Genomic DNA, 14318 nt, shown 5'->3' with positions numbered 1-14318 from the left:
TTTCCCTCCCTCTTCCATCCTCTCATGCAGTTCCCTTTTGTTTTGGGAATGAATCTTGACAATTTAGCCAGAATAAATAATGTTTTTAAAGGTTTAAACAGGTGCGACCCCAGGGAATAGGTGGCGTTATGCTTTGCCATTCTTTTGCCACTGAGGACAGCCAAGGATGGGAGGTTTAATACACTGGAGAAATGGAATGGAGCAATTGCCTGTGTTGGGGACTGGCAGTGGCTGTGGGTGCCCATATCTAAATCCAGCATTTGCTAACACAGTGTCCTAGAAGTCAGTTGATGGATTTGAAGGAGCAAAGGACCAGTTCCCAGTATTTATACCAGGCCCAGCCAATCCAGAGGTTTTTGTTCTGCTGCCAAGCATTAAGGGGTGATCTTGCACACACCTCCACCCCTTTTCTGTGCCAGAATAGGGGTCTGAAGATCAAGAACATGCTCAAGTCTCAGGCTAAGACCACATGGTTCCTGGTTTTCCTGAATGAGCTATGAGAAGAGAGTACTCACCAGCTGTAGAGGGTTGTAGAAAATGCCCGGTGCCTGGCACTTTGGCATCGCTGGCAGCAACGGCAGAGGAAGCAGGGAATGGCAAAGGTCATATTCAGACCTCTGGAGGAGCACCGCACCCTGGTCCTAGGAAGAAGACACGGACCTACAAAAGAGAAAGGGGGGAAGCCATTGGGATTTAAACCGGTAATATGGAGAAGTCTCACTTCCGTTCACAGCACTTTATACACATTACTTCAGTAACCCCCTCAGTATCCCTGTACGGGAAGACAGTATTATTAATATCCACCATGTTCTAGGTGAGGAAGGTGAGGCTTGGCTAAGGCCACCTAGAGAGTTTTGTGGCTGAGGCGAGATTTGAACTGGGGACTTGGCAGTTTGCATCAAGAGCCACTATAACCTAGCACGAGACTAGGACCACCGAGATTTGAGTTCAAATCCCTATTCAGCCATGAAGCTCACTGGGTGACCTTGGGCCAACCACTCATTCTCAGTCTAACCTACCTCACAAGGCTGTTGTGGGGATAAAAGGGGGAGTGGAGAACTATGTACAGCTTTTCTTGGAGAAAGGGCAGAAATAATAATACTAGTAGTAGTAGTAGTAATACTATCGCAAGTTGGCTCCCACACACCCCTGCTTCACCACTCAAGAGTGCCTGCGTGAACTACAGAAGAAGGAGGCCCTCATTTATGAATAGCCACTACAGAAGCTCTTAACAAATGAGCTGCACTGTTGTTTGGGGGATGGGGTAGGTCAGACAGGGAGTCCTGGGTTCAAATCCCCACACAGACACGAAGTTTCACAGGGTAGGTCTTCTTGGCTCATTCACCATCTCTAAGCCTAACTTCCCTCACAGTGGCTGGGTTCACACAACACGACAAGCCAGAGTACGGGTTCAGTGTGAGTGGTCATTGAACCATGGGTGGTTGTTGAATCGTGGCTTGTTATGTTGTGTGAACCCAGCTGCGCTAACAAACTATGGTTTCTTAACCACAAACAACCCATGAAGAGAACCCACGGTTTGTTTGGTTGTGAACTGTGGGTTGTTCATGGCTAACAAACCATGGTTTGTTAGTACATTTCGGTTAACATAACACAACAACCCATGGTTCAACAACAGCCCACACTCAACCCATAGTTAACCCATGCTTTGGCTTGTTGTGTTGCATGAACCAGGTCAATGTCATTATCAGGACAAAATGGGAGGTGGGTGGGAACCCTGTATATGTTGCCCAGAGTTCCTTCAAGGAAAAGTGGGTCTATACAGGATGGAAGAAAATGCCATTTGCCTTCGGTTCACAGTACTGCAAGGGCCAAATTCTACCCGAGTTTTCCATTGGCTGTCTCTGGCTGATGGAACAAGAGGAGGGCTTTGTAAAGTATCCACTGTTGATGCAGCAGCAATGCCAGAGAGACACTAAGCTGACAAAACCAAAGGCAGCCAAGAATAACACAAACATTTTGAGTTCCTGGCCCGAGCTCAGTAGATCCTGGAAGGATGAGGAAGGCTTGCAGTGCCACCCCGCTGGCTCCCACAGATGAAGGCCCTCAAATCAATTGCTGACTGGCAGCAGCACTGCCCTGTCTTGCTTTTGACAAGGCTGAAGGGGTGCAATCCCAGCACAGCCCTACCACACTTCCAGTCTAAAAAGACACACTTGTTTCCCCACCCTGTTTTCCATTCCAAAGTATACAGGGCTTTCGCTGTAGAGATGCTGAGGCGGGGTGGGCAACTTGTGGTTTTCCAGATGTTTTAGCCTACTACTCCCATCAGCTCCAGCCAACATGGCCAATGGTAAGGGATTATGGGAGTTGTAGGCCAAAACATCTGGAGGGAGCTGGTTGGGAGAAGGCTAGCCTAGAGTGATGGTGCTCTGGAGAAGGAGCTTTTTACACAAGGCTGCTAATAGCTGCTAATCTACTTTCGGTTTCGTCACAGAACTGAGATCTGAGTGCGATACGAGGAGTGTTTCTTTTCCTGCTTGTCTGCTACATAACCTCTAGCTGGCACCATGGTAGAGCAGAATAGCACAAATACACAAGAGGAAACTGCACTCTCTTTTGCTTCCACAATTAAATGCCACATTTTCCCTGCTCTAAAAAACTCGCCCAAAGTGCTGATTATGCACAGAAACAAAACTGGAGGGTCACTGCATTGTCTAAAGAACCTGTAAACAACCATGAGTAGGGAATGAGGAGCACACGATAAATGCCTCGTGTAGAAAACCCCAAGGACAACCTAGAAGCAAAAATAATAATAAAATAAGCACAGAGTCCAGTTTATACGATGAGCGTACCCCAAGGGGGTAAAGCCTCTGTGTTGTACTTACACTTCCGGCTGCATGTGGAGGAAGGGAGGGCACACAGAGTTGGGTTCAGCTTTGGATGGGGTGGGGGGGAGGCCCTCAGGCAACCTGACCTAAGGGGAGGGAAGGGATCACAGTTTAGTGGCAGAGGACAAGTGGTGCATGCATGAGGTCCCAGGTTCAATCTGGCCTCTCCCTGGAGAGCCACTGCCAGTCAGGGCAGGCAGTTCTGGGCTAGATGGACAAATAGCCCAATCTGGTCTAAGGATCTGGTCTAGCAAGCAGTGGCACAGCCAGAGGAGGAAATGTACTGAGACAATTTCCCCAGACGCCTTTGGGCCAACAAAGGGAAGCCGTGTACACTCTATTAGCTTCTAACCTGGTTTAATATCATCATTATTATTGCTATTTGTTGCACTTTTATCTTGCCCTGCCCTTTCCTCCAAGGAGCTCACAGCAGTATGCATGGTTCTCTCCCCGCCACCCACTTTATCCTCACAACAACCCTGTGATGTAGGTTAGGCTGAGAGTGACTACCCAAGGGCACCCAGTGAACTTCAAGGCTGAGTGGGGATTTGAACCGGGGGCTCTCCAGTTCTACCCCGACACTCTTAACCACTGCACCACACTGCCTCTGGCCGGAGTTAGAGGCGAGAGATTGTCTGTCAAGATGGCAGCAACAAACCTTGGTTTGTGGGACGGTCAAAAGGCATGGGCCCTGCCCAGTGTTGCCAAGTTCTGGCGTTGGCCACAAGACCTTACGTTTGAATGCTCCACCATTCTCCACTCATAGGAAAAAAAACCCAGCATGCCAGGCAGAAGGTAGAGCTGGCCGAAGTGTTGCCTTTGATGTGCTTGATTTGGCGCAGGGTCTGCTAGCTGCCCACGAGTGCTGCCAGGGCTCATTCAGTGCCAGTCGCGATAGCACGCTTCATATAGACACACATTTGTCAGGACCACAGCGAACCTCAGGAGAACATGGCTGTCTCACATGCTGACCTTGAAGTGCCTGGAGCAAACAAGTGGCCAGTGCCTGTTGGGCGCTACCTTAACCTAGGGCCCGGAATGATCAAGGATGCAGTCTTCCATCTGCATCCCTGCCAGTCGGTTTGTTTGTTGCTACGGCAGCCACCCCGTGACGCCCTTCTCTGTCAACCACGGATGTGTCTGCCTTGCCCTTTCTTGCGAGAGGATGTCCCGCCATCTCCGCCGGAGCCAAGCCCCACTGGCTGCCCCAACCTTCCTGGAGCTGGCAGGACGAGGAGTTCAAAATCAGCAAGCTGCCCCAAAATTCATGCATGGCTGGCCCTCAGCGGCTGCAGTGCTAGAGCGAACAGGAGAACAAGGCAGGCCTGTCAAAAAAAAGGGGGGGCTTATGTGTTGCTGTCATCTTCCTGCCGTTTAGCACCAAAAGAGGAGCTGTATCATGGGGTCTTTCTGAAGTTAAAAATATAATAACATGACAGAGAAGTGGAAAGGCCTGGGATGAGGAGGGGAAAACAAAATATCACAGGGAATGGCAGAACATTGTGTCCCTGGGATGCCAGCTTGCAGGCGTCATCTTCTCCCCTTCCCCTATGTAGGATGAGAGGATGGGTGGGGGAAGGTTACAGGCAAAGGTTTAGGTTAAAGGGAAAAGTTTTTGCTAAACGAGTTGCATTTCCTTGCTTAAGCAAACTGCCCTTAGAGAAAAGGGTAACAGCCGACTGCTGGGATGCTGCTGTCAGTTTATTTTTAGCAAGTTGCTTTGAGGCCCTAAGCTCAAAGCCCCCGCCCCCACCCCCACCATGCAAGGTTAATTAATATTATTAAAATCATTTCTGTGTGCAGAGTGCTTTACAATCCTTTTCCTATTAATTTATTAATTACATTTTTCTCCTAGGAGCCCAGGGCAGCATATATGGTCCTACCTCTGCTCCATTTTGTCCTTGCACCAACCCTGCAAGGTAGGCTAGACTATATTCAGACATCACAACGAACTATGGTTTCTTGTGATGGGAATGAGACTAGCCTCATTCATCCCCCCACTTCGCACTCTTCCTCCCTCTCATCCTCTAGCATGGCCACAAGATCAGAAGCTTTCGCTTCCATTTTTTAAGGAAACCAAACAAACTGTGGTTAACTTAAACGACAGTTTGTTTGAAACAAGCCACGGATTATGAAGCTGGCTTTTTCAGCAAACTGTAGTTAAGATTAAGCACAGTAGAAGGTTCCTGGGCAGATGTGAAATAATCTAGTACCTCATGATGGTCTCACGGGCTGAATCCCTAACTGTTAAGGTTGAAACTTAAAGCCCTGAAGCTTCCAAAATTGTTCACCACTGTTTAACATTGGGACTTCTCAGAGAGCGGTCTAATCCCTCTTGAAATCTTGATACATTTTAATTCATGGAAGCAGCATCATGTGCCATGGAGTTCCACAGGAAAACTGCACACAAAGGTTTGAGTTTTTCATTTGGCCTGAGAGAATTGCATTTATTTTATTAGAACCTTATACACAAAGACAAAGAAATTCAATAGTGCAGGCCATGTGAAGGTTAAGGGTGTTGGAGGATTTTTTCCCCTTGGTCACACTTGATGCTATTATACTTTTTTCATCTGCACCTTCTTGCCTATGGGCCCACCATGGGCCTTTACTAGTGAGGCCCTGCTCCAGGTTACTCCCTTTGTGGAGGTACAGTGGTCATTTACTGAGAGCAGGGTCTTTTCTGGGATGGCCCTGGAGTTGTGGCATGCTCTCCACAGCTACAGCCTTATGCATGATTCCCTGGTCTCAGTGTACAGACAGCAGGGGATATTTTCATTCTGCCAGGTATTTAGGGATGAGTGAAGATTTCTGAATCTTGCCTTGATGTCATTTTAAGAAAATTGTTTTTAATGATTTCATAAAAGAGCACTTTAATTTGTAGGGGTTTGCATTTCTCCCCTTCCCCACAACTATTGTAAATGGCCTTGCGAGCAGATTTCAGTTGGAAGATGACTTTTTCCACTTTACATTAAATGTAATTGATAAAATATTTTGCTAGTGACACTGATCCCTTCACCCAACTTGGTGCTCATTTCCAGTCAGCCAATACTCTTATGGCCCCTGAGGTAACAGAAGGGCCAGCTGCTTCCCCACTGCCCACTGCCCCATCCATCCCCCCATCCATCCCCCCATCCATCCCCCACCACTCTTTTCTGCCACAGTTCTGCCCACTCAGCACCAGTAGGTGTTTATTTGTCCTTGTTTCGGAGTTTGTAAAAACACCATATGGCTCATTACGGTGCAGAGTCCACTAAATCAATTCTACACCATTAACCAGGACAAACCCCTGCAAACAAACAGATAAAAGGAGGCCAAGCGGAGAGTCCCCAAAAGGCCGGTTGTAGGTGTTTTGCAAGCTTTGGTGTCTCTACTCAAAAGGAGAGCTCAAGATTTGGGGTGGCAAGCGCCTACACTTTGATTTGAGCTAGGCCTGAAGGGCCAGTGGTATTTATTATTTAGGGCGAAATTCTATGTATGCTTAGACAGACAAAAGCCCTATAATTCCTAGTGTTCCTCAGCCAGCATAGCTGGCAGGTGTAGGACTTTTTTCTGTCTAAACACATATAAGATCATGGCCTTTTTTATTTAAATGAATTTTATTTAAAATCCCACCCCACCCACCCCCCGTCCTGGGACGTAAACACAGGATCATGTCAAACCAGACCCTCCCTTTGGGGAGGGCAGGCACTGGAAAGTGCAAATCAAGGCCAGCCAAAATGTGTGACCGGTCAAATCCATGCCTGTTTTGCTTCAGCAAAGCTGCTGCATCAGATAGTCCCAGATCATTAACTGGGCCCTCCATTTTCTCCATCTATAAAAGCAAGGTTAAGAGTCACTGATTTCCCATGGTTGTTGCAATGGCAAACACAATGAAGACTGCAATATATTTTGCCAATCTAAACAGTTTCAGAAGTGATAACTAGTAGGAAAAGTGGCCCAGTACAGATATAACACTTAACCATGGTGAGGTCTAACCATGGTTTCTGGCCTCAATTCTGTTAAGATCTAACATAGAGGCTATTCAAATGTAAGCTAAACCATGCTTTAGCATTCTGGCACGAGCCTCCCTTCTCTCCTCGTGTGCCAAAATTAGTAATTCTTTATGTTGGTTTGCAGCCAGCTACACAGCCAACTATTGTGGCTGCAAGCCACAATAGTGAAGGCATAACCATGGCTAATGCAAACCATGGTTTCACATCCTGGTTTGTGGCTAATCCTTAATCACAGGTACTCTGAACATCACACTTAACCATGGATAAGGAAAGAAGCAAACCATGATTAAAGATTTTGTCTGCACAGGGCAAATAAGGTGAGAATTGGGGAAATGGGGGGTGAGTGGGAAAATGAGCTTACATGTTGGCAAAGGCAAAAAAGATTTGGAACAACTTGCTTGCCACCTCCCAAAGGAGGAATTTCAATTGAATGGCATCTCACAAGCTGTTTGGAACTGCGCCTGAGGTTCCCAATCCCTACAGCAACTTTTACAACACTACTCAAAACTAATGCTAATTAGAATGGCTCGCACAGAGGCAGTAGCTCATTTTTAAAAGCTCACCATTTCTTTGGCTCAGCGGAGCAAATGGGAACCAATCCATCTACAGCTTTATTGCCGGAATTGTTTCTCTGTCTCCCCCACCCCACCCCATCTTACATTTTTACAAGCAAACAAAGCAGCTGCGAACGACAGGCCATTGTTTTCACAGTAACCCTACCACTTATGAGAAAGCACCAACTATTAAACTAGGCCAGGTTAGTCCTGCCCCAGGAAGAGCATCCACAGCTGAGCAGAATGCAGGAACTGAAGACCAAAGAAGCTCAAGCAATTGTTGCTTAAAATAAAACAGAAATAAAGATAGTGGGGGGAAAGGAATATTTTGACTACTTTTAAAAATGTGCAGGCGTAGAACCCTGCAGGGCATGTACTGGTGCACGCACATAATGTTTAAGCTTTCAGTTGTGTGCTGCATTTAATTCCCTGCCTGGCCAGAAATATCAAATGCACAGGGCCTGGCCTACACAGTGTTGCTTCTGTGCAAAGCTTGTTCAAGGAGAAGGGCTCTTAAGTTGTGGGTTCCTGGTAGACAGTTGGTTACCCAATTTTTCCCAATTTTTCCAATTGGGTAATTTAGACAAGAAAATGTTCAGCTTGCATTAGAAAATGTTCTGTTATGTTCTAGAAAGTGTTCTAGAGCAACTGTCTCCAACCTGGTGCCTTCCAGATATTTTGGACTATAACTCCCAGCACTCCCGACTATTGGTCATGCTGGCTGGGGGTTGATGGAAGTTGAAGTCCAAAACATCTGAAGAGAATCAGGTTGGGGAAGGCTGCCCTAGAGAGTGATGTAATTTAGAATGTTTATTTTACTTGCATTTCGTAAACAACAAAGCTAAAAAAAAGCATCCATGTTAATTTGTTGTCCCACTACACTATAAATATTTGGTCTGATATATTTTGGGGGAGGAAATTAAAGCACGCTTAATGTAGCTTAAACATTATATTATGTAGAATTGGGGGGGGGATACTTGTAAAAATTACATTACAATCCCTTACATTGTTTAGGTTTAAGGAAAAAACCCTGAAAGCTGTTGATTATCAACTGTTGATGCTCTAAGAGAGCAATCCTATGGTCCCTGGAAAGCAATCCAGAGACCATAGGATGGCTTGGAAAACCACTCCAAGATTGGAGACAGTGCTCCAACCTTGGATGGGAGAGTCGGAGATCCGCCCCCACTCCCCTGCCCCTTGCAGCCAGCATGGAAAGAACCGCGCCAGCTGCCCTCCAAGGGCAGAAAAATGACCAAGGAGGAGGAGGAAAGGGAGTGTTCCAGTGGACAGGAAGGGAAGGAGACAGGAGAGGTTAGGATACAAGATATCTTCCTCCTCTTATCCCCCTCCTTTTCAGCCCATCTAGCAAAAATCATCACAGACGGATGATGGGGAGGCAAAGATTGCCTCCACCACTCCTCCCACCCTGCTGGCTTCAGCCCAGGAGGACATAGGAATCTTTTACACCCCCAAGGTCGGGGACTCCCAAGCAGTGAGGGCGCAGACCACAGGACTGCACCCTAATAAATGTGAGCAATCCAAAGAACTGTGCATGATATACTGACACCCACTCATCTACAACCGTGAAACCGCCAAACTTGCCTAATATTGTATATGCAATTGGCATCCGTTCAATGCTACTAATGAACTTATGAACTGGAAAATTTTCTGTGGAAAAATAAAGCACACTGGAAAAAAACTCCAGAAATTTTTCTGGCACACATCAATGCTTTTAAGAAGGATATAAACAAGCTGGAACAGGCTTAGAGGAGGGCAGTGAAGATGGTCAAGGGTATGGAAAACAAGTCCTATGAAGAAAGGTTGAAGGAACTGGGTATGTTCAGCCTGGAGAAGAGCAGCCTGAGAGGGACATAACAGCATTCTCTGAATCTAAAGGCTGTGATACAGAAGAGGGTGAAGAGATGTTCTTTGCTACTGATTTAGAGGGCAGAACTAAGGGCATTTCTATATGAGGCTTTTATTGTGTGCTTGTGATTGGTCACCCACAGTTTTTTGTGGATTCTTTATATGACATCGTCAACCTCCAGGGCCCCTCCCATACTTTCTTGCCATTATAGCGGCGTAATTCTCAACGGGGATAATGCAATAAGAAATTTTATCACACTCTGAAGCGTGATAAATTTCCAGTGAATTTCTAGAATCCCACTTTATCTCAGTGCCATCTAGTAGCTGTATAATGACACAATGACACATACAGAACTTGCCCAGAAAGAAAAAACCCAGAAAAAAACCACATATAAAGGAGGTGATCTTAATCCCGCAAGGAATCAGGAACCAGAAGCCCCCGGTAAGGGTGTGGGACTTTAACCTTCTGTGGAGAAGCTCTAGCTCTAATGGGCTTAAGTTACAGGAGGACAGATTTTGGTTGAGCATTCTTGACTGTAAGACCAGTTTGGCAATGGAGCCTAGTGTGTGGGTGGGCTCTCCCTCACTGGAGGTCTTCAAGCCAAAGCTGGACAGGGGATGCTCAGGCTCTGGTTTCCTTGCATCAAGCAGGAGGATGAACGAGATGGCCTAAAAGGTAATGATTCTAACACCATGATTCTACCTTCTATTCACTGCCTGGCTTATGAAGGGAAGACCCAGCCTCAAACTGTGAGGATCTTGACAGGCACTAGGTGCAGCTGGCTTGCTTCCCGAAAGCTTCCTTTGTAAAGGCAGGAGGGGCAGCCATCATACTACGCCCAAGTGTGGCAGACGTTTGTCATAAGCACCCTTATCATCATGAACAGGAACTTATAATGGGAGAGCTAACACTGCCCTCCCCCTCCCCCAAAAAAGAGGCAGGGGTGGGATACACCCACGGATGTACTGCCTTCCCTCAAGGGGCCTCTGTGCCTCTGTTTGCTGCTGTGTTTGTACAGCACTTGAGAGAGATGTCACATGGCAGGTGTTCGCAGTTTAGCATGCTCAGTTACCCTTTGGTCATCAAGGTGCACAACTGGACAACAATACTGTTTTGTTTGCTATGTTCGATTCCTGCCCTTCCTCCCCAAAGCTCAAAGGAGGCAAGGACAGGGAGGCAGGGAGTCTGTTGGTCGTTTCCCATCTACGTGTAGGCCAGGCCTGCTTGGCAGAGGAGGTAGGACAAATATTTAATTCAAATGCCGTTTTGGTGCACAGCCACAAAAAAACCACGACCTGCCATGCAAGGGGAGACAGGAAGGTCCCTATCCTTGCTGGGTGTGATGCCGGGCCTAAGAAGGCCTTTAGGTCCCATCCTGTTCCTATCTGATGGCATCATCTGGAGCCAAACGGGGTCAATTCAAACCCTACATTAATTTGTCTCACTGCCATAATATATCTGAGGTACTGAATAAAGTATTCGTATTTATTATCATTCTTATTATCACTGTCATCATCATTTGCAAGCTCTATGAGGTAGACCAACTGGTACCTACAGCCGTAGCCAGCCACTAGCTCTACCTCAGTTGAAGAAGGGGAAAGGGACTGATAGGCTGTGGGCCTGATTTTTTATCTCCAAACCCCTGGGGCCTGTTGCCAAGTCCCACTGTCACAAATGCTACTTTCCAAACCTCTCTTTTGCCTCTGGATTGGGTTGGTAACCCCCCCCCCCGGGGGGGCAGCAATTCTCAAAGGACTGGATTTGGCTCAGGGGGGCCTAGTTTCTAATCCCTACTGTATAGTGATTCACTGCTATAATGGTCTCCTGACCCAGGGGTGGGGACCCAGGGGACTCCAGAAAGCCACGCCCCCTTCCCCATGCTCTGCCCCCTTTCCCCAACCACCTATCATTTGGTAGCTTCCCTGATTTTCTGCAGTTTTTTCCCCCATTCTAAAGGGTTGAAATGCTTCTCCTAAGGCTTAGTTATGGGCAGTAAGAGTTTTAAGCTACAGTATGCTGCTATTTTTGGTGTTTTGGCCCCACTCCTTTTGCCATGCCCACCACTGGAATGTAGCTCCTGAGAGCTTTGACTAAATTGAATTTGTCTCCCGGGCTGAAAGAGGCTGCCCAGCCCTGTCCTAAAACTCTTTTCGTAGCAGTAAATTCAATGGCTAAAAACATGAGGCAGTAAAAGCTTCCAGCACCTGCCCCACAAGTCATTCACTGACAAACCCAGTGTGGTTCAGGCTCCAATCCTATGCCCACTTATTGGAGAGTAAACGCCAATGAACTCAGTGGGGCTTCCTTCTGTGTAGACATGTACAGAATTGCAATGTCAGTGGCTACTGGAGCTGGGAGACCCAAGGCCAAATTTCACATGAGCCACAGACTCTGTTGATGGCTTTGGCTAAGTCACATCCTCTCAGCCTCAGTTTCTCTTCATTGAAATGGGAATCATGCTGACATACCTTATTTCAGAGCATGAGAAGGGTAGTGCTCTCAACAACTTCCATCTGGAGACAACTAGAGAGCAGGAAATAACATCACAGCGGTTCTTTGCAAGGGTGACTCTTGCTGATGAAGACTAAAAGGCACTGCACAAATTAAAACGGTACGGTGTCACTGGACAGCATATTTAAATGTTACAACAGCAACTGGCCCTTCATCGGGTTCCATTGCCACCTGAGATACAGCATACAGTGACTTGAGGGCCTTTTCAGTAGTGGCAACCTGTCTTTGGAATTCCACCCTCACAGGGGCTCACTTGGCACTGACTCTTATCTTTATAGCATCAGGTGAAGTCCACTTTTCCCACCAGGAGTTTTAGAGGAACTGATATTGTTTTATCTTGCCAGTATGGGTTTTTAATATCTTTAACATCTATTTTAAATATTTATACATTTTCTGAACCAAGTCCACCGAAGGCAGCAAACAAAATACAAGTATATCAATAAAAATACTATCTATCTCTCTATTTATCTATCTAAAATATAAAAAGCCAACAATACACTAAAATATAGTTTATTACCACTGTCATTAATGCTCTATCCTGTTCTGTTGTTTTCATGAGACAACTGTAGTTTTAAATTGTTGGTTTTAATCAGCCACTCTGGAAGCATTCAGAGTAGAAAAGCAAGGAAGAAGTGCTGCTAAATAAACAAACAAACAATCCCACAAAGTCATCCTCTAGATTTAGTGAGCTTTTTAATAAAATGTATTATCAATTTAACAAAAATCTCCTTGTGTGTCATAGTAAAGTGCAAATCAAAATCTGTGACTGATGGAAGGGCCAACATAAACTACAATCACTGGGGTTTAAATTCCAAAGAGTAAATAAGTGAGAGACAGAGAAAGTGAGGGAAGAAAAATGTGCATATATGTCCCAGAGTTCCAGAGAACAATTTCAGTCCTCCCAAAAAGAGACAGAAAAGGGTCACTGCTCAGTGGTAGAGCCCCTGCTTTGCATGCAGAAGGTCTTAGGTTCAATCTCTGGCATCTCCAGATAAGGCTAGAAAAAATCCTGCTTGAAACCCTGAAGACCCACTGCCTGTCAGTGCTGTCAGTACTGGGCTAGACAGATTCCTACATCCCTAGTTGGGTGGAGCATGTATTTACAGCAAAGCTGCAAACTTTAGATTGGTAGATCAACTAATATTTTAAAGGTACAATCCTATGCATGTTTAGACAGAAAAAAGGTCATATAACTCCCAGCATTCCCCAGCCGGCATGGGAGTTGTAGGATTTAGGATTGCACCATGTTAATTAACTGGTGAGGGGGAAATTAAGAAGGTGGGCTGCCAGTTAAGGATACCATTTGTGAAAGGGGGCGGGGCATTTATACTATTTTAGGTTTAGTTCTGTGCCCAGGATCACAGCCTTGGATTTAAATCTACCCTGTAACATATTCCTGCAAACAGAATAAACAACAATTTTCTAAATGCAATTTGTACAACTGGAAAAAACCCCAGGAACAGTTAAATGATATCACAGAACTGTGCCTACAGATGCTATTAAAGTGCTTAACACTGACATAACTCTGTGTGTATAGTAAAAAAATAAGTATTATCTCCAAACGCAGTAAAACAAAAAAGCCATACACTTAAAGAATGTCATCAGCTTCTCTTAAATGCTTGTTTCACGTCACAATCCCTGACAAACTCAACCTGACCTACAAATGTCACATCTATTTTCATGCACTTTAAGCCCAAATTTAGGCTTCCATGCAGTTAAAAAAAAAAAAATTAGGACTCTCAAATAGCGGTGAGGATTCCTGGCATTTAACGAAGAAGGAAAAAGTAGTACAGCAACAGAAAACAGCAATCAGATCACTGAGACAGGTTTTGTCTTTGGCTTTTTATACTCCTTTGGTATGACTTGCTCATCCCACAGAGATTACTTGGAAGTTGAAAGGTTTCTGTTCCTCTATTCCATATATAGAAAAGGGAGGCAGAAAACCTTTGGGCTCCAGTATAATCTCATCCCTCCAAATGATGTTCACATATGCCACTTATTATCCATGCCTTTCCTGTCAAAATCTAAATAGTAAGGCTGCCATCCTTTACCCACTTTCCTGAGAGTAAACACCACTGAACGCAGCGGGGCTTACTTCTGAGCAGACATTTACAGGATTGCACAGTAAGCTCCTGGGGCAGGGTCCTGACTTTCACCTATTCTCCATGTACAGTGATATCACTATATATAAATATTAATCTCCCCATGCAAACAATTACTTCTGTTGGATGGACAGGCAGGCAGACAGCTTGCAACCGAGGGCAATAGTGGCAGGACCACAATCGATATGGGAAAACGGGATAGCCTGCCAAAGGTCAACCGCCAATGGTGGAAGTGAGTGTCTATGAAGCAGTAATGGAGGAAAGGTCTATTAAGGCGCAATCCTATGCATGTTTAGACAAACAAAAGTGTCAGACTGGGACTCAGGAGATCCGGATTCTAGTCCCCACTTGGCCATGAAGCTCACTGGGTGACTTTGGGCCAGTCACTGACTCTCAGCCTAACCTACCTCACAGGGCTGTTGTGAGGATAAAAGGGAGAGGAG

At 45.8% G+C, this 14318-nt stretch overlaps 1 protein-coding gene across 6 annotated transcripts in view; it reads right to left on the bottom strand.

The window, feature by feature from the left end:
• DNAJC4 (DnaJ heat shock protein family (Hsp40) member C4) overlaps positions 1 to 14318 on the bottom strand; it is a 45021-nt gene that overhangs the window by 25727 nt on the left and 4976 nt on the right. For 2 of the 6 annotated variants that reach the window (XM_084823648.1, XM_084823647.1), the window contains exon 2: positions 516 to 660. In XM_084823648.1, the coding sequence (XP_084679774.1) occupies positions 516 to 607 (92 nt within the window). In that variant the 5' untranslated portion in view covers positions 608 to 660. Of the gene's footprint in view, positions 1 to 515; positions 661 to 2846; positions 2936 to 3507; positions 3609 to 11730; positions 11857 to 14318 lie in introns of those variants that run through there. The other 4 variants (XM_084823645.1, XM_084823644.1, XM_084823642.1 and 1 more) reach the window with 4 other exon arrangements.

The sequence above is a fragment of the Heloderma suspectum genome, chromosome 17, assembly GCF_057233095.1.
Source record: "Heloderma suspectum isolate Gila_16-S chromosome 17, 16-S_ref, whole genome shotgun sequence".
NCBI classification, from domain to species: domain Eukaryota; kingdom Metazoa; phylum Chordata; class Lepidosauria; order Squamata; family Helodermatidae; genus Heloderma; species Heloderma suspectum.
This window is presented reverse-complemented; position numbering and strand designations above follow the sequence as displayed.